This window comes from Salminus brasiliensis, chromosome 14 (genome assembly GCF_030463535.1).
Source record: "Salminus brasiliensis chromosome 14, fSalBra1.hap2, whole genome shotgun sequence".
NCBI lineage: Eukaryota > Metazoa > Chordata > Actinopteri > Characiformes > Bryconidae > Salminus > Salminus brasiliensis.
In genome coordinates this window covers 12,231,794-12,251,656 of record NC_132891.1, presented here as the reverse complement: position 1 = coordinate 12,251,656, position 19,863 = coordinate 12,231,794, and the positions used below count along the sequence as shown (strand labels likewise).

At 41.2% G+C, this 19,863-nt stretch overlaps 2 protein-coding genes across 16 annotated transcripts in view; both read left to right on the top strand.

The window, feature by feature from the left end:
* The window catches only part of ubr4 (ubiquitin protein ligase E3 component n-recognin 4), a 36,521-nt gene extending 30,955 nt beyond the window's left edge, over positions 1 to 5,566 (top strand). For all 15 annotated transcript variants that reach the window (XM_072696593.1, XM_072696592.1, XM_072696590.1 and 12 more), the window contains 16 exons: positions 38 to 125; positions 223 to 350; positions 510 to 617; positions 716 to 835; positions 959 to 1,149; positions 1,283 to 1,456; positions 1,544 to 1,643; positions 1,748 to 1,966; positions 2,101 to 2,214; positions 2,309 to 2,451; positions 2,536 to 2,661; positions 2,878 to 3,072; positions 3,344 to 3,568; positions 4,032 to 4,122; positions 4,281 to 4,443; positions 4,743 to 5,566. In XM_072696593.1, coding sequence (XP_072552694.1) covers positions 38 to 125; positions 223 to 350; positions 510 to 617; positions 716 to 835; positions 959 to 1,149; positions 1,283 to 1,456; positions 1,544 to 1,643; positions 1,748 to 1,966; positions 2,101 to 2,214; positions 2,309 to 2,451; positions 2,536 to 2,661; positions 2,878 to 3,072; positions 3,344 to 3,568; positions 4,032 to 4,122; positions 4,281 to 4,443; positions 4,743 to 4,807 — 2,250 coding nt within the window. In that variant the 3' untranslated portion in view covers positions 4,808 to 5,566. The remainder of the gene's footprint in view (positions 1 to 37; positions 126 to 222; positions 351 to 509; positions 618 to 715; positions 836 to 958; positions 1,150 to 1,282; positions 1,457 to 1,543; positions 1,644 to 1,747; positions 1,967 to 2,100; positions 2,215 to 2,308; positions 2,452 to 2,535; positions 2,662 to 2,877; positions 3,073 to 3,343; positions 3,569 to 4,031; positions 4,123 to 4,280; positions 4,444 to 4,742) is intronic.
* Positions 5,567 to 7,286: 1,720 nt separating this feature from the next.
* iffo2a (intermediate filament family orphan 2a) overlaps positions 7,287 to 19,863 on the top strand; it is a 31,958-nt gene continuing 19,381 nt past the window's right edge. Inside the window, exon 1 of the mRNA XM_072696594.1 lies at positions 7,287 to 8,069. Within this exon, the coding sequence (XP_072552695.1) occupies positions 7,522 to 8,069 (548 nt within the window). The 5' untranslated portion in view covers positions 7,287 to 7,521. The remainder of the gene's footprint in view (positions 8,070 to 19,863) is intronic.

The following is a 19,863-nucleotide window of genomic DNA, read 5'->3' as shown; positions in this document are numbered from 1 at the left end:
TGACTAGTAATTGGGTTTTTTCATTCATTTTTGAAAGGGTGAGCCAATGAGAATCATTTATCGCATGAGAGGGCTTCTAGGTGATGCCACAGAGGAGTTCATTGAGTCTTTGGATTCTACCACAGGTCTGTAACCATCCTCAGTGCTAGTCATTACTGTAAAGTTGGCATTAATAGATTGCTGTCTGACTTTAGCTAGATAATGTTTCTCTTTCATGTTCAGATGAGGAGGAGGATGATGAAGAGGTGTATAAAATGGCTGGAGTCATGGCACAGTGTGGAGGGTTGGAGTGCATGCTCAACAGACTCTCTGGAATTAAGGATTTCAAACAGGGCAGACACCTACTCACAGTATGTAAAATCTGGTTGTTTTTGACTTTCTATTAATTTTATTTTCCACAAAGCATGTAATGGATGTTGGACAGAAATGGAACTCCCGTGGAAGATCTACACCTTCATTTCTACATTCCCTAGGTAAAAGCATATCTTCCTTTTCTCGTTCCTCTTCAGGTGTTGCTGAAGTTGTTCAGTTACTGTGTTAAAGTGAAGATCAACAGACAGCAGCTGGTCAAACCAGAGATGAACACCCTCAATGTTATGCTGGGTACTTTGAACTTGGTGAGTAACATTCAGTTTGCATGAGGATTTGAGGCTGCCCTTAATGTGTGTTTGTGTGTTAAGTCCACCAAGTTAACTTAAGTGCTTATGCTTGTCAGGCACTGGTAGCTGAGCAGGAGAGTAAGGACAGTGGAGGAGCGTCCATAGCAGAGCAGGTCCTCAGTATCATGGAGATTATACTGGATGAGGCCAATGCTGAAACTCTGTCTGAGGACAAGGTGAGCCATGTTTCTGTCCCATTATGATGATGATATCAAGCTTATATGTAACTACCATTCTAGACTGTTGTCAGTGTTTGTGTTCACGATAAGCACACCATGGCCCTTATGCTGTTTTTGCAGGGTAACTTACTGTTGACTGGAGATAAAGACCAGTTGGTGATGTTGCTAGACCAGATCAACACCACTTTTGTGCGCTCCAACCCAAGTGTTCTACAGGGTCTACTGCGCATCATCCCATACCTGTCCTTTGGAGAGCTAGAGAAAATGCACATCCTGGTGGAGCGCTTCAAACCCTGCTGCAGCTTTGACAAGTAAGGCCTTTAATAGTCAGTTTTATCCAACTATAATTTATTGTGATGTTTTAAGTGAACTTAAGTTTGCTATAGTGAATTTACACTGGATACAAAGCAGACAAAAAACGTTTTTATTTCTTTCTTTTTAAAGGTATGATGAGGAGCATAACGCGGATGATAAGGTCTTCCTGGACTGCTTCTGCAAAATTGCAGCTGGGATCAAAAACAACAGCAATGGCCATCAGCTTAAAGACCTAATCCTACAGAAGGGCATCACACAGAGTGCTCTGGACTACATGAAGAAACATATCCCCAGCGCCAAAAAGTATGGCCTGTTTTACCACAGTACTACTGCATGTTCTAGTTTGAAGTTGCTTCATTTCCCTTATCCAACCCTACTTATGTTTTGCAGTCTGGATGCAGATGTTTGGAAGAAGTTCCTTGCGCGACCAGCCCTTCCCTTTATCCTCAGGCTGCTACGGGGTCTGGCCACCCAGCATCCCCCAACACAGGTATTACAAGCCTGTTTATTTTGACTCGTACAGTTTCTCAGTTATTTGACTCTGTAAAATGGTGTAAGGCCTTAACACTGTTTTCCCCTTTTTGTCTTCTATAGATGCTGATTGGAACAGATTCCATTAGCAATTTGCACAAGCTGGAGCAGGTGTCCAGTGACGAGGGCATTGGCACTCTGGCTGAAAACCTTTTAGAGGCTTTGAGGGAACACGCAGAGGTGAATCTAAAGATCGATGCAGCTCGAAGGGAGACCCGGGCAGAGAAGAAGCGTATGGCCATGGCAATGAGGCAGAAAGCTCTAGGCACCCTTGGAATGACTGTGAGTCTCTTGTTTGTGTCACTGTTTACGATGCAGTTAACTGCAATATTGAATTAAATACATTGTTTCTAGGGATCTTCATTGAATTGGACATTCGTAAGTGTATTATACGTGTATGTATTGTTTTATTTCAGACCAATGAGAAAGGCCAGGTGGTGACAAAGACATCCCTGTTGAAGCAGATGGAGGAGCTTATAGAGGAGCCAGGGTTAACTTGCTGTATCTGCCGAGAAGGCTACAAGTTTCAGGTATGTGTGCCGAACTGCCACATTTGAAACTAAAACTAGTTATGCAGACATCCTGGTAATATTTTTGTTTATAAATGGTTATTCCTCTTTATAGCCAACGAAGGTCCTGGGTATCTACACGTTTACGAAGCGCGTGGCTCTGGAGGAGTTTGAGAACAAATCCCGCAAGCAGCAGGGCTACAGCACTGTTTCGCACTTTAACATAGTCCACTATGACTGTCACCTTGCTGCTGTCCGGTACGTATGCTTTAAGTGTCTCCTCAATACCTTCATTTAATGCGCAAAACATGATCTGACCCTTGTTTTTGGTTATTTTGTCAGGCTTGCTCGAGGGCGTGAAGAGTGGGAAAGTGCCGCTCTACAGAACGCCAACACCAAGTGCAATGGGCTCTTGCCTGTGTGGGGGCCACACGTACCTGAATCAGCCTTCGCCACCTGTCTGGCAAGGTACGCCATGTTTTGTGTTGAGTCTAGTGAAAACGTCCATGTGAATGAAGATGTTGATATATATGCACATATATAAAGTACACACACTGCATTCTCCAAATCACTTTTTACCATGCGGCAGTCTGGTGACTTTTGTCTCCAGTGTAGGAAGTGACCAAAATGGTGTATTTGCTTTTTTGCGTTTTCTGAGCACAAATCTCGTTATCTCGTTTGTAGGCACAATACATATCTGCAGGAGTGCACAGGACAGAGGGAACCCACATACCAACTCAACATCCACGACACCAAGCTGCTGTTCCTGCGCTTTGCCATGGAGCAGTCATTCAGTGTGGACACAGGGGGAGGAGGCCGTGAAAGCAACATCCACCTCATTCCCTATATCATTCACACTGTCCTCTATGTCCTCAACACGTACGTTTCTGATCATCACATTTGGCTGCATGACTTATTTGAACCTTAGCTTTCACCTCTGTTTGTCCAGCTTATTTATTTAGTTGGTCAATGTTGTTCTTATTGATTATTGATGTTGCACCTAACAATTCAGAAGCTTTAGTTACACCCCTGCTATCTTTCTTTAGAGGTGATTGCTGTTGTGCTAACAGGCTATCTGCCGATCCCCATGTAAGTACTTTGAGAAATCGTGTGCACATAGCATTTTTATAAGCTATCTTATGTTTTCCAGCACAAGGGCCACATCACGGGAAGAGAAGAACCTGCAGAGCTTCTTGGAGCAGCCTTGCGATAAATGGGTGGAGAGCTCTTATGAGGTGGACGGGCCGCACTACTTCACAGTGTTGGCCATGCACATCCTCCCTCCTGAACGGTGGAGGGCCACACGCATAGACATCTTGCGCAGGCTACTGGTCACCGCACATGCACGAAAGGTCTCACCAGGGGGCGCCAACAAGTAAGGGGGAAGCCGAAGCTGGGATCAGAAAACTTTCTCTTTCTCTCGTTTTATTTTTTTTCCTTTTCCACTGTTGGGCCAAACCTGTGGCAGTTGGCATTTTCCCCTGACAATAGTTTAAAATGAATGTCTGATTAAATGCCAGTGTTTCATTTACCCACTGTAATCTTTAGAGCAATTTGACTGGCACAGAGAATAAAATTCTGAATCTAATTAAATGAAGCAATGACTAGACCTAGTTTGTAAGAGGAGGTTTTCTGTGCCTTTTGATCTTTCATAATCACTAATGTGTATATTGTAGTCTACTGTAGTCTTTGCCAGTGATGTTACTGGTCAAATTTGACACCAGTATCATTCATCAAATGAATGTTGGGACTCATTTCCATGTCACAGTATATAGTGTTGTGTTGATGAATCTGTGTAATTGTATTACTCACGTTTGAATTGGATTTTGATGTTTCAGACTCTCAGACAAAGCCGTAAAGGAGTATATGGTTTATCGCTCTCCACTTCTCTTCTGGGGCTTGGTGGACCTCATCTATGACATGTTCAGGGTATAAGCACTTTACTTCTGCCTTCTAACATTGGTTACATGTGACTTTATAATGATTTAGAAATATTTATATGGATGTGAATATGAAGGCAAAAAAAATCCTGTTCATTATGCTCCTGCTCAATTGGTTCTAAATATTTTTCCTTGTGACTGTTACAGAAAGTGCCCACCAGTAACACAGAGGGAGGCTGGTCCTTCTCACTTGCAGAATATGTGCGGCACAATGACATGCCCATCTACGAGGCTTCAGAAAGGGTGCTGAGGGCTTTCCAGGATGAGCTGATGCCTGCTGAATCTTTCTCAGAGTTCCTGGATGTCGTAGGTATGTAGAAACAGTTTTCGCCCACAATCCGGGCTGCATGTAAAATAACAGGGGTGTTTTTAGATTACAGATCATTTGGATTTGCCTGTAGGCCCCACTTAAGTTTGTTGTGTAGGATTAAATTATAGCTCATGAGGAGCCTTGCAAATGACTGCTTGCAGTGTGAGATACTAAAATGATTTGTTATTTTTATTAAACAGTTAATGTAGATAAAATGTGAAAAGGAAAGAGTGATCCATGTTAGTTCCTCTATCGAAGCAGCTAGACCTGGTTTCTAACCTCAATCATTCTGTTTGCAGGGCTTCTCTCCGAAATCCCAGACCCCGACGGTTTTCTGCAGGACCTGTTGAACTCTGTGCCCTGATTGCATTGGGCCATTCCCCTCACCGGACATATGTCCACCCTGCTCAGTGCAGGTGTTCCTTAACCATGGAGGCTGTCCACCACTTGGACACTGCTGCTCGCAGCTCCAAAAGGACACCTTTCAATCGGGGATCTGCACTCCCAAATTTCAGCTCACCCACTCTTTCACCACCACCTCTGCTCCTGATATCCGCTTGGGTTTGTTCCTCTACAGCATCTTCAACTATAACACTCCTAAAACAGAAAATGATATATGTAGTCTGACGAGTTAATGCATTTATTACAAATGTTTCTGTAACATCTAATACACTGAAACATGCAGTTTTAATCCAACACGCTCGCAGGTGAAATCTTCAAGTAACTTTAAAATTGTGGGAATTTAATGACCGCTTAAAACAAATTCATGGCTTTTATTTTTTTCCCCTTTTTTCTTTTCTTTTTTGTTTTGTTTTTTTGAGTTAACTTCCAGAATGACTGAGTGCTTCAGTTTCACAGATGTGTGGACTGATACCTCGTGTCATTGTTTCTGGACATTTTTGCAGTGGTGTTTAATATTCTGATTGTAATTTGTAAGAAAGGCAAGACCTGTTGCTGGGTGTTTTGAAGTGGTTTCTTTCCTTGTGTAAATGAAACAAACAGAATGGGAATATATCTGATGTGTAAGCCCATTAAGTCTGAAATGTATTTGTATTGAGGTTTTACCTGCTTCTACAGTGAAACAACTGTCAAGATGAAACGAATAAAAGGGCCTGCATCTTTACTTTGGAAGCTTTTTTTTTGTTTGTTTCTTTTTGCTTTGTTTTCCTGCTTTGATTTTCTGTTTGAATTTTGATCTTAAGTTTACAACACTAGATAGTTTTTGAGCTTTATCTCTCTCCCCCCCCGCCCCCCCTCCTCAAACATGAACCAAAATGTCCTACGCACATGACATTTTCCCCCAAAGGCCTTTTTTTCTGTTTCTGGTAAGCAAGGTGCCACTGAGAGCTGTCTTGGTGATAAGTTAATTCGTAATATATACATATATATTTACAGTATATACACCTGCAAAGGGTGACCTTGTACTCAGAGCTGAATGCATGGTGTGGAGTTTAAAAAAAAAAAAAAAATCAATAAATAAAAGAACCCAGTTAGTGTTTTTTCGCCTATTCCCGCTGCTACAATGTTCAACTGTTGCTGAATGTCCGCTTTTTGAATTAGCTCAAATTAATAAAGCTGTACGAATTCCACAAGCGACTCTGTCATCTGAATAATAGAAGAATAAAGAGAAGGAAATGGAAGTGTAGGAAGTCCTTATTCACAAGAAGTTATTTTTCCAGATTGCTGCTGCACTATCATGGGCTGGTCCTCAGTCTTATGTATAAGGGAGATGATGATGATGATGTACAGCTTTCTCATTAAATACAGTTAACTGAAAAGGGTTTATGCAACTTTGTATGGAAGACTTAAACTGCAGCAGAGCCAAATGCCTGTTAGCAGTCATACGGTTGTTTAAACAATCATTGATCATACACTTACTCACTGGTTGATCGACACTAAGGCACTCATACTTTTATGCCGTTCATTAGTTCACTTATTCATCTTGTTTATAGACACACCAGCTCATTTACCTGTAAATGGATTACTTAATATCTACTAAGAGGACTTAAACACACAGCTTAACAGTACTTGGACTATGGTTTTCTGTAATTGTAAGTCTCAGGGCTTTCAGATTCTAAAATGATGGGTGATGCTGAAACTTTCTTTTCAATATATTAATGCTGCTTGTGTTTGATCATCGTTGTAATATTAAATCAGAAAACAGACTATATAAAAGACTGATATCAGCTCGTTTGACCACACTATTTTAAATGTAATGTTGTTGGTTTTTACCATGCCATTTTTAAAATGCCATTTCTAATGTAAATTATTACAAAGCCACCCTCTTTTAGATGCATGTCCTGTCTATTTACCTTATTCATTAACCCTGGTGGGGGTGGTGGGTGGTGTTTCCAGAGCTTACCTCAAGTCATTGGTTAAAATTACAAGGCAGGGCACCACACATCCATTCACTCACACACTTAAACCTAGGGGCAATGTAGCATGGCCAGTTCACCTACCATTTCTTGGGAGGTGGAAGGAAACCGGACCCTGTGGAAACCCATGTGAACACAGGGCGACCAGAGCGAGGATGAAACCCACAACCCCAGGCCCTTGAATCTGTGTGGACCTCTGTTATCAGTTGCTATATGGCATTATTGGATTAGCCTAATAATAATTATTATATATTATATATATATAACACACACGCGCGCGCGCGCGCACGTTACCGGCTTGAAAAGAAAATGGGTGATATCGCCCATCCCAAGTAAGGTCTGCTTCTTTGCGCCCCCCGTCCCTTGGGAAGTTGGGCGGAAGCTGCGGCTGATTGGCTGCAGTTTTTGGGGGCGGTCTGTGCGTGTCCTCGGTTTTCCGTCTGGAGAGTTCATCCCGAGTCACAGCGAGCGGATACAGCAGCACATAGACTGGGCTTGGTCAGGACCGAGCACACAGTAAAAGTGCCCTAATGCTCTAATTACAGCTCAGTGCTCCTCAGTGTTTTCACCCGAAACCGCAGCGGGCGATGCGCCTTTACTGCTGTGCCAGTAGGTACGGGGGGGTGCACCTCGCGCTCCTGACCACACGAGCGAGGTCCGGGTGATGCGAGCACTGTCTGAATGAGCCGCTTGGAGGACAGGGATGGATCTACCTCGTCGCTTTCCAGACCAAAACCCGCCGCTGTACACGGAGGGCCCGCTGCCTTTAGCATTATCTCACACGGCGGTGGCGCCCGTCGGTGGAGCTCCGGGGATCGGTGCTGGCTCGGGGGTCAGCAGCGCACTGAGGAACGACCTGGGCTCCAATATCCACGTTCTGAAGACCCTCAATCTCCGGTTCCGCTGCTTCCTAGCCAAAGTGCACGAGCTGGAGCGCAGGAACAAGCTGCTCGAGACTCAGCTGCAGCACGCGCAGGAGTTGTCCCGTTACAGGGCCCGTTTCCCCCGTGAGCAGGCGGTGCAGACGGACCTGGAGATGCCGGTAAGAGAGGCGCGGATGCCGGGGAAAATCTGGAGCTTCTCCCACGCCAGGACATACGGAGGACGGGTGGAGATTCATCAGGGGCCCGGTGTCTCATGGACGCATCCGGATGGTGTTGGGGTTCAGATTGACACCATCACCCCTGAGCTGAGGGCCCTCTACAATGTGCTGGCCAAAATAAAGCGAGAGAGGGATGAATACAGGAGAAAGTAAGTTCGTATGTTGTCATATATCGGGTGTGTCGGTATACCGCGATACTGCTGGTTTAGCCTTAGCGATGTATCAGAGAGGTGATGACTGTTCCCATGATGTAATGCCCATAAAATAGCAGTGTCAGGTTGCCAAGATGTTCTTATGTAGTTTTTGGTTTTTATTTTGTAGTGAACACTTTAGTTTTACACATTTTAGAAAGTCATAGAATGGTTTATTATCATCCCGTTTATCATTTCGGAGGTATATCGCAAAAATAATAAAGGAAACAGGGCAATAAAAAATAACTAGAACAGTTTATGTACAGAATATCTTCAAAATGTCTCTTTAACTGTTTCTAATGGTCCAATCATCATGGAATTTGGGCAGAATGTAAAGAACAACAGCAAAAATTGAGACACCAGGTTTGTTTTTGTGTCTTTACTGTTTTAAGGTAGAGATCCCATGAGAATATGGAACCTATTGTTCACCTATTATTACGTATATATTAGTGTTGAGACATATTCACAATGCACAATATTAAACATGATACACGTGATCACAGGCTACATACATCAGTAACGACAGATTCTTAAAAACTACTTTTCAGACACTCTCCCTCAGTATGCTTAGAAAAGCATTTTGTGAATCACGATAACAATTTATCACAATCCGATAAAATATCGTCATATTTCCCAGCACTAGTAGAAATCGCTCTATGTTGGCTATTGCCTGCTGATGTTGCTCCCCCAAAATGTGCCAGACCACATTTAATACTGTATTACTACTTTTAATACTGTATTACTACTTTTAATACTGTATTACTACATTTAATACTGTATTACTACTAGAGAGGTGCAATGATCTCAGAATCCCTTTGGTATCAGCAGATTATTGCTTTAAGAAAAATCTAATATTGACATTTTATGATGGGTTTATTTTGTACTCTGAACGCATGCATGTTGTTTAGTTGACACTGAACTACTACACTAGCCTAAATGTGTTTTAATCATTTTACTGCATGTGTAAGTCTGTAAAATGAATGTTACATTTCACTGTAATGCTGATCCAGGTAGATGTAGTACCAATTAAATCTACTGGATCTGTGCATCTCTACTAAACTTCCCTTTCACTTTTCAATTGAAGAAAACAGAAGAAAACCCGACCAATCCAAGCACTTTTCCTCATACACACACAGTCATGTACTTTTCTTTAAATACAACAGGCCTGTACCCTTGTGTCCCAAAAGTTTCCATCTCTAGCTTGGCTTGTTAGAAGAGTTAATGGACCATCTCGGATCTCAGATGTAAAGATCGAAGAATGACCGTCTCCTGAGCTGAAATGTAATGGAGAGGTTAGCAGAGAGGGTGTATCTACTGATGGTTGGGCCTGTTCCACAACATTTTTAGCAAGTAACAGTATAGCATACTCCCACAGTCCAAGTCTACTGGAGAAATTGAATGAGCCTTTTACTATTTCTCTCTAGCTTTATGAAGCACTGTCTTTTAAACAAATAATATGCTGATGTTCATGGTTGCATAGCTGAGGCTTTCTTATCATGAATCATGATGAAACCTGCCAATGGCACTATCTCTGCCTAGCAAATGAACAGAGCACATAGTGGCTTATTCATTCATTGGCAGACGCTTCCTGTGAACGGCCTGCTGTAGCTTTAAGGCATTTCCTGCCTTCATAGACTGGCCAGGGATGTTGCTTGTCTACTTGCTATAGCCATGCTGTAACTGGGACAAAGGCAGCTCGCCTGTAAACTGTATTAGAACACGTTAGATTTTAGCCGCTGACTGAAAGGAGGAATTGTACAGAACCTAATTGAAGACATTAAAGACGTGAAAATAATAAGTTAATAGTTACGGTAATATTTTATATAAGGCCATGTGACCTGATCTAATCTTAAAGCCAGGGGCTTTCCTTTTAGCAGTGTTTTATCACTGTATGCGTCATTCTAACTGATGTGTAACACAGTAGTAATAGTCTGGGCATGTGAACTATTGTGATAGCAGAGCTGTGTTCTGCACAATGATCCATTTCCAGGAATAGAATGATTTGTGACTGTTTTATGGCCTGTGTCCTCTTATTCATTGAGTCTCACAATAATGGCGATGTGGAACTGAATAGGCTGCTTTTACACAGCACTTACTACGGCTGTGTACTGGCAAGAACTTGGCAAGACGATCCGTATCACGATACAGGGGTTACGATTCAGTGTATAGCGATATATTGCGATACTGTAAACAAGAATAAATATTGGGATTTTTTATTCCACGATACTTAAAAACTACTTTTCAGATACTCTCCCTCAATACGCTTAGAAAATATGCTTAGAAAAGCATTTTGTAAATCACCTTAACACAATTTATTACAATACGGTAAAATATTGTCATATTTCCTAGCCCTAGTAGAAATCGCTCTATGTTGGAAAATTCCAGACCATATCTTTTTTACATAGTGCTTACTAGGGCTGTGTATTGGCAAGAACTTACAGGGGTTACAATTCAGTGTATAGCGATACATTGCGATACTGTAAACAAGACCAAATATTGAGATTTTTTAAAATGAAATTATATTTCAGATTTTATTATATTAAAATAAAATAAAAAGTTTTAAAATCTGACTAAAAGAAAAGTTGACTTTTTATCCAATCAGAATGTGCTGTGATGACAGCACAACACTGCTATCTAGTGCTCTGGGTTTAAACACTATGTAACATGTAAACTGTTCATTAAAAATCTATACTGTGTTTTTGAGAATCAATTCAGTATTGCAAAGCGTGTATATCAAATGCTTTGATATACCAATATTTTCTTCTTGCGCTGCAGAAGTGCTCTCATTTACAGCTGGGCAGTATTGATGCTATTTAATATTACAGATGTATTGTATATAAATATAGCCGTAATGATATATGAAATAAGCATTAAGCATTATTAAAGTTTACAGACATGTGCTTTGTAAGTGCTGATATTCTATGCTAATATATTTACCAGAGATAATCTTACACAGTGTTATACAGCTGTATGCAAATATTTGGGCACCTCTGGTCAAATTACATGTTTTGCTGATTTACAAAGTGGAAGTAAGCTTAAGGCTTACTTAGTTTGGTGATTTTCCTGCTTTAGAACTTTATCAAAACCTGAAAATGAATGGGAAATTAAATCAAGTGTGCCTGAATGGGAAAACCACAAAACTGTGCAGGAATCTGGCCCCTTCAGGATCAGGGTTGCCCAGCCCTGTTCTTCAGAAACACACTTTTGCCATTTATTTCAGTTCATTTACTGAATTTAACACATTTGGAAACAAATAATCATAAAATGTGGCGTGTTCAAGGGTTGGGGCACATTTTATTTTGTTATGTTAGGATGTCCAAACCTTTGCATACCACTGTAAAACACTGGGGCAGTAGTTAGAGCTCCGGGCTATTGATGACAGGCTGGGTGTGTGTGCTCGCTGCCCCTATTTCAGTAGTGTGTGTGTTCACAACCACAGATGGGTCAAATGTGCAGGACACTGTCGCTGTACATAGAAAATACCTGCACCTTTAAACGATGCCCCGTCTAAGATACAAATTCTTCTGATATCCAGCATCAGTGTGCTTTGAACTGTAAAGGGAATCTATTCTTCAGCTGATCGTGAAAGGCCAGCGGACACTGGCATGGTGCCAGCATATAATGTCATCCTCTACAAGCATCTAGCCTGCATTTACAGACCATCGTTAATCTTAGAAGTGGGCCTTACAAGAGCACTTAAGAACCACTGCGACGATTTCCTTGTGCAGATCAGTCAAGCTCACGTAGATCGGACAGAGCATGACTTTGGATGATGGCGGCTGCATCCCGCTGCTGGATTTTGCAGAACGAGGAACAGCAGCGTGCATTTAAAGCAGTTCCTCTCTCTTCTCCTCCTCCTCTTCCTCCTCCTCCCGCTGCTTCAGTTCCGTGGAATGCTTTGTCAGCCGGATTAGCCATGTGTGGGAATTCCAGTGATATGCATGGATGGTTAGCTGTTTGTATAATGGATGTGCACTAGAATGAAGCTGTCACTCAAGTTTCCATGATTAAACTCTCTTGGTTTGCATGAGTGTAAGGATGGATTATGATTTGTAGTTAGCAGGGATGTCCTGTAGTGAGAATTCTGTGCCATGTGTGATGTGTGATGATCTGCCAAAGCAGATACATAGACGTTGAGAAAATAAAGCTGGATATGTAGTATTTATGTGTAGAGTAGGGCTGTACGATATTGGGATAAAAGCTTTAGCGCTCTCTCATCACAAAGGCGGGGCATGCTGTAGCATAAGGCATACACTTTCGGGAGGTGGTCTCCTCACCCTGACAAACGCTTTCAAGACCGTGACCGTGTCTGTCCAGCACTGGTCAGAGATATTGGAGACTCATTGGTTGTGTGTAATATGTGGTAATGTGTTGTGTGGAGGTGCAGTGACGAATGAACAGAGGGTGGGTTTGAAGCAGAATGATGTCATCTCTCTGGGGATTGGTCCATAATGCTGCCTCACTAGGGGGGGAGGAACGAGGCCTTTGACCTCCTAGCTCATGGAAGGCCGAAGGTTTAAGGCTGGCAAGCTCTGTATTTACAGCGTGGGTGCGAAGCAATCCATCTGAACTATATAAAGATCTTAACTCCTGACAGTCTGCGGTTTCCTAGAAAATTCCATGTAATTTGGCTGAAGACATTTCAAGTGTTGCAGTAAAATTAGATGTTCCAAGCTTGTGAAAGTGGCCATTGTGGTGGAAAGCAAGCCGTCAAAATAGCTGTTTTCTTCAGCCGTGATTGTACAAGCTGAAATAATCATGGGGCAGTCTAAACAAAGATTAAGAAGTGAAATTATTTGTACACCAATTTTAGCTTGTTTAAATATTGTTACAGTCAGTTACAATTGTTACAATATCTTCTATCTCCAGAGTAGTAATAGCATTAGAGTGGTCTTAGCATTAATGCACATTAAAATTTTATTTGGTCGCCGTAAAATGTTCAGACAGTGGAAAGAGTGTCTGGTATTTTCAAATGGTATAAAAAAGAGTTCAGTTTGTCCAGTAGAGAAGTGGGCAGGTTTTTAGAACTGGGCCGTACAATACAGTTTGACCAGTGTGCTTAAACTTGCATGCAAAAGTACTGTGCAGAAATGGCATATTGGTATTGATGTGTGATCTGTAAGGAAGGCATATTGGTATTGATGGATATGGGATATCTGGTCAATATCAGCAAAAAAATGCTGTATCAGTTATCAGAGCGGGTAAAAAAGAACGATGCGATCTCACACTATAACAAATCTAGCGTAAAATAGCACACACTCAAATTTAAAGCTGGGCAAGATTTATGTATCACATTTTTTGACCATTACAGAAAATAAATAATAATAAAAAATACATGTTGTAATATATAATCTTATTTCTGGGAGTATTGTGTAACTGACTACTGTAACCAAAGCTTATCTCTACCGCTTTCCTGACTCGCCGACTAGCTGATTTATTAATTGTCTAGGGAAAATAAGGGAATCTTAGGCCAGTTCGCAATGTGAAATGCTGTGCTTACGTGTTGCAACAAACCTGAGAGTCAGTTCTATGAATGCCATCTTGGGCCAGCACCGTTATCGATGTCGCTGTTTCAGACAGTTCAGTCCAGTTTGTTTTGTTTTGTTGTCACAATCACAAAAACACCACGTTGAAGGGGAATCAGTGGCTGTCCCCAACCATGTGACCTGCCTCTCCTGACATCGTAATACTATTTTTATGCCATATCACCCACCCCTCCTCATACTGTTTAGTGCAATGTTAGCTTTTTCTTGGGGGATAGTAGAGTGTTTGAGTAGATCGAGCCATCTTAGGTGAAATGCTTCTGTTTTAAAAAGCTCATTATAAAGTAGTTTATGAGGAATAGAACACCACATTGGTATCAGCAGATATGAAATATTTTAACACTGGTATTTATATTGAAAAAGAAACAGTAAAATCTCACCACCCCTAGTGTTATGGCTCGTATACCGAAAGTCTGAATATGACATATGATCTGATAGTTTTTATGATGGGCAGTCACTCAGTGACATAATATTGCATTACGCATGTTCATACACTGTTATGGTCCAACTGGGGCTGATTGTTATATTATGTTACATGAGGCAGAGAGATAAGAATCACTGCCCAGGAATGTTGACGGCATGTACAGCCTTTCTTACAAGACGCTCCGTACACAGTCAAAGTCAGTGCCCCTGACTTTCACCCTCCTATTACCCTCCCCCAGTTCTTTTCAGAAACCGAACTCTGCCTTTTTCCCCTCTCTGGTCTACCTATTATCTTGTGGTCATGCACATGATTGAGCTCCCTCAAAAGCCTTTTCATGAATAGATTCGCTTGAATTGAGGGTGGCTTTTCTGCAGAAGGAAGGCTGGTAATTAAGCAGTATATGACATAACCGCGGAATGACTGTGGTACTTGTGTGAGCCATCAAATTCGGTGTGCAAAGCGGCATGCAGAACAAAACGCGTGTATATCCACAACGAGGGAGATATGCATTCAAAACAAGGCCGTAAATGAAGCAGTCATGCAAATGTACTCCTGGCGTGCTGATTCAGTGCAATTGAATGCTTTACAAGACTTATAAAATTGCAGTGCACAACGGCTTTCTTTCAGTTGATGCTACTTGAGCTTTTCTGTTTAAAAGTTCAGCTAAGAGCTGATGAATGTGTAATGGTTTAAGTATAATGTCCATCAGAGTAGAGTAGACATGGATTTGTGCCCAACTGTGGCAGGGCTCAGCTAGTTCTAGGGTGTAGCGTGTCTAAATATTGATCTGAAAGGCAGTCAGTTCAGCCTTCTTGCCTCCCAGTCTGGAACCAGATGTGCATTTCTGAAAACCCTGGGGCTTCACATGTAGGCCAACTATCTCCATTTTGTTTCTCTCACGCTGGTGCATTTTCTTTCTCTTTTAACAACTTTTTATGTTTTTATACACAGAGAGGTCTGATGAAGACCAAGTTTAGTTTGACTCAATTTGTTTAAGACAAATAAGGTTTAACAGAAAGCTGTAATTTGCTGCATATTTGATTAATTTGATATTAGGACACGTCATGTGACAAACAGTCTAGACATAGGTAAACCAAATCTCCTACATCATAGATCATTTGGCTTACATGTGGTTTAAAACAGCAAATGTTTAAACTGGCTTTAGATTTGCATTAACATGTGCATTAGTGAGATCCTGATAGTGTGGGTTTTTTCTCTTGATGAACACAAAAGCAACCTGAGTGCTAAGAACCCCCCTGATTATTATTTACATTTACATTACAAGTTGATTAAAACAAATATTAATTAATAATTATTATAAATGTTCTATTGTTAATTATTAATATTATTATTAATCTTAATTAATTTAAACTTATTATTGTACTTGTCATATCCAGACAAAATCAGTATTAGATAGAATCATGCATATTTACTCATCATGAAAATCCACACATTGTAGAGAATATGTTCTCAAATATTGAAAAAAAATAATAATAAGAATAAGCCTGGTTGGTTATTTTTTTAGCTAAACAGCTAAACAGAGACCCAGCTGTGCCATATTTTTGTCTTGGATCCAAACCTTCAGCTACTATTGTTTACTATTGTATGAATATACTGTGTCCCTTGTTTTTTCAGCTTGAAGCAGGGGTAGACGCCTTGGTTTCTGGAATGTTTTTGAACGAGAACAAAATGCCTCTAACCTTGAAGCCACAGCCAGACTTTTACTGTCTGTCTGTGCTGCAGTTTTTATTCAGCCAGTGACCTCATACTGGACCCACGACCAGCACAACCCAGTGTATTTTTAGTTTGAAACTGCAATAGTTAATCCTTGGTCTAAATCTAGGTAGCCTAACTGCTCTTAGATATCTTGCTACTATTAGACAGAATATCCTTTAGCTGTTTTATATTTCTGCTATTTATATATTTATGGGGCAGTAGTGGCTCGGCGGATAGAGCTCCAGGCTATTGAAGGCCCTTGAACTAGGCCCTTCACCCTTTCTGCTCCCTGGGCGCCACAGCAATGGCTGCCCACCACTCCGGGCATGTGTGCTCACTGTCCACTGTGTGTGTTTCACTGGTGTGTATGTGTGTGTGTTCACTGCACGGAAGGGATAAAAGCAGAAGCCAAATTCCATCTGTGTCACAAAAATGGCACAAATGGTAAATATGGTTGTCTTGTCTTTAAACTGGCCACTGGCTCCCAGTCATGGCCATGTAGTTGGGATAGGTAAAGGAGCAGTGTGAGGAGTGTGTGTGTGTGTGTGTGTGTGTGTGTGTGTGTGTGTGTGTGTGTGTGTGAAGAGGTGAGTGCACTTAAGAGCAAATGCTTCTGCGTGTGTCCAGACACAGCACATTCCTGGGTTCAGTGTGCTATGTTTAAACTCTCCCTAGTGCTGGGTGTACTAGTATACTGGTACTGGTATCACACAAATACTCATTCATTCCATTTTTTTTTGTTTAGTAGAGTAGATACATGACAGATACATGACAGTGTTAGTATTAGTATTAAAATCCAGCATTTTTATGGTACTAAATGACTTTAGTACCATAGTTTTATTTCAGTACTCCAGCATCAGTGAGCCAATAAGCAACTGTTTGGTATTCCAGACCAATGAGTGGCTGTAACCATGTTATTAACTTCAGCCCTTTTCTATTACTCTGTAATTCGTTGCAATCAGTAAATACACCCACTTCCAGCACCTCACGCTCATTTCTGGTTGAAGCCCCTCCTACTTTTGGTTTGTAATTTCAGTGAAAGTATAGAGAAAAAAAAAGTATTGTTCAGGAGTTGGTATGGAGGTCAAGGTATCGGTATCAGGGGGGGAGCCAGATCTTTTTTTAACACCCTGGGCTTAGCCCAAATGTCCAGGACCATGTTTGCATCAGAAGATTTAGGTTTTCTTAATTCTTCTCCTGCTGAACAGGGGTTTTCTGTCCTCTCTCCCGCATTTTAGGTTGTTTTCACACTTTTCTCCTGCTTGTCTGTCCTTTATTTATGTCCTCCTTCCTCCCCCTTAATTTTCTTCACTTTTTTACTTCTTTGTTCTGCATGTATATGTATGTATGTCCTTCATCACTGGAAACTTTAAATGTAACTTTGATGCATACATTTAAAAGCTATGCGCCATCAGAAATAGTGTACTACTAAATGTAACTGCTCAGGTAACTAGTCTATAGCAAACATCCTGCCCTAAGTGCACTCCTTTCCTTTCACACTTCTTTCCAACTGGTGTCCCTCCATACCTTTACTTCCACCCCCGCTCAGTTTGCCCTCCTATTGTTGTCAGGGACAGGGTGGAGTTTTCTCTTTTTTCTATTTTTGTGGTGGCAGGATAAGGCTGTACCAACAGGGTAAATCTGTCAGTGACATAGTCAGAGTATACACTGTCCAGACAGTTTTGGTTGGTGGGCTATTCTCAGTCCAGCAGTGTTTAAAAAAGGTTTAAAAAGGGTTTAAAAACTCCAGCAGCACTTCTGTGTCTGATAAAGTGGAAATAAATAACTTTATATCTGTGAAATGCAAAAAATTTAATAGTTTTCAAATATAATTTTTTTTTCTAATTTGTCTTCATCTAAAAAGCACAAAAATCTGACATTTTCTTCTTTTTTAATGAGTCAGAATACAGCAGAGTCAGTGACGCATCTCACAAGCCCTAATGCAGCTATAAAATTCTGTTAACCAAGTGTTATCTGAAAGGTTCTGACGTTAGCCAGCGAACTATCAACACTAACATTCAATTATGCGAATCACGTCACCCACTCACTGTAGACAACATCTTTCCCCTGTTCACTGGTTGATGCTGATGCTGCTGAACTGTCAGCCCAGTTCTTTTTAAAACTTTATTATATGAAAAAGATTCAGGGGGTTTTAGAAAACATCCGGGACTTCAGCCCTATAAACCACCCCCCAAGCTCCACCCCAGATCAGTATTGGTATTAGTATCAGTATCAAAACAGTTTGAATTGCTACCCAGCTACCCATCAGATCAAGGGCAGTGGTGGCTCCGGGCTATTGATGACAGGGTTGTGGGTTCGATACCCGGCCCCGGCAGGCACAGGAATTGGCTACCCACTGCTCTGAGTGTATGTATGCTTACTGCCCCTAGTTTACTAGTGTGTGTGTGTGTCCAAAGCCCCTGCAGCTTTGGGCATGGTTGTTTGATGGTTAACATTGTTGCCTCTCTTGCGCTGGGGTCTTGGGTTCAAGTCCCTATCTGGGTGAAGTGTCCATGTTCTCCCACAGTCCAAAAACATGGAGATCAGGTGAATTGGTCTGGTGTGTGCGAATGAGCGTGTGTCCGGATGCCCAGATATGGATTGGCACTCTGTCTGTGGTGAATCCCTCCAGTGTTTGATGCAGTCCTCCAGGTGGATGATTGATGATTTAACAAAGCATTGAAAAACTTTAAAGGCTCTCAGTGAAGTATTTATTACTGCAGTGTTTATTCACACACCATGTTTCAGAGATAATCTGGTTTGGGTATTGTATAACAGGTTCCTCATCATACAGCTATCTTAACAGGATTACATTAACCTCTAGCTCTCTTATCTGGGTTTATTATGATTTCCATAATTCTATGTTTAACCACAAACTGGGCTCATGACTGGGCTCCTTGACTGGTTTGAAAGGACAAAGTGATGATATGCGCAGGACGTTAGTGAAACATTATATTATTGGTGCCCCCCCTGGTGCATGGTGACAGGAAACCGTCCTTACATTCAAAAGGAAGATTATGGGATTTTGTTCAAACATCAACATTCAGCATTGTTTGTATTCTGATATCCAGGCTATGGGGTTACAGACTGTTTTGACTCAGGTTAGCTCAGACTTTATGTTGAAAAAAGAAGATTGTCTCAGGCTCAGATGTTATATATTAGATATAACATCTGAGCCTGAGACAATATAGATGTCATGTTATAGAAGTATAGACCCACCAGAAAGTTCTGTTCTTTTCCATTGGTAACCTTGGTCAAATCTTGGACGCAAGTTTTAAAGGTGCCAAAAATGTTTAAGTTGTTTTATTGCCTTTAATAAAAGATAAGATTTGTGGCACTATGACAGCTAAAACTAAAACACTAATTATTCCTAGTGGTGACGTCCTCTCAGCACAATATGCCGGTAGCAAGCTGAAGAAATTAAAGCTAGTTAGTAGTGTTGCACTAATAGCGATACTGGCACTTACACACAGTATCGGTACTGGCAATAGAGACCACCGATACCATAAAGCTTACTGATGCTGTACTTTTTTTTTACGTTTAAACAACCAGTAACCAGCCAGTCTTAAATAGTTATTACCATTAATCATACATTTATTTGGGTTTAAGCAGCTTGTTTTAAGGCTACACGCTGAAGTTTAGTATCTTCTTACATAGAGACGTGTGCTTGTAATAAAATGGGAATTTTAAACACCAAATAAAAAGCTGTTTGGCCAGGCTTAGCAAGATTATGCTTCCCTACTTGCTTACTGCATTGTGGCAGTTTTTATTGTTTCATAGCTCTGAAGCTTTTCAAATGTGCAGTTACTCAACCAGTACAAGGAAAAAGTGGTATCGGTATCCCTACTAGTTAGATTTTAGCTTTGCCCCACTCACTTTTACAGGTTTGGCTTTCTCAAGTCTTACTCTTTAAGACTAATCTGGCACTAGGCCTTCTTCTAGGCCTTGGTTCAGCTGAGGCAGTCCAGTTTGTTTTCGAGGAAGTGGGTGCTGGTAAAAGCTAGCGTTATCAGCTTTTTGCTTACCATGGATTCCAGTTTGCACTCTCTGGCTTTCACTTTGTCGCGTA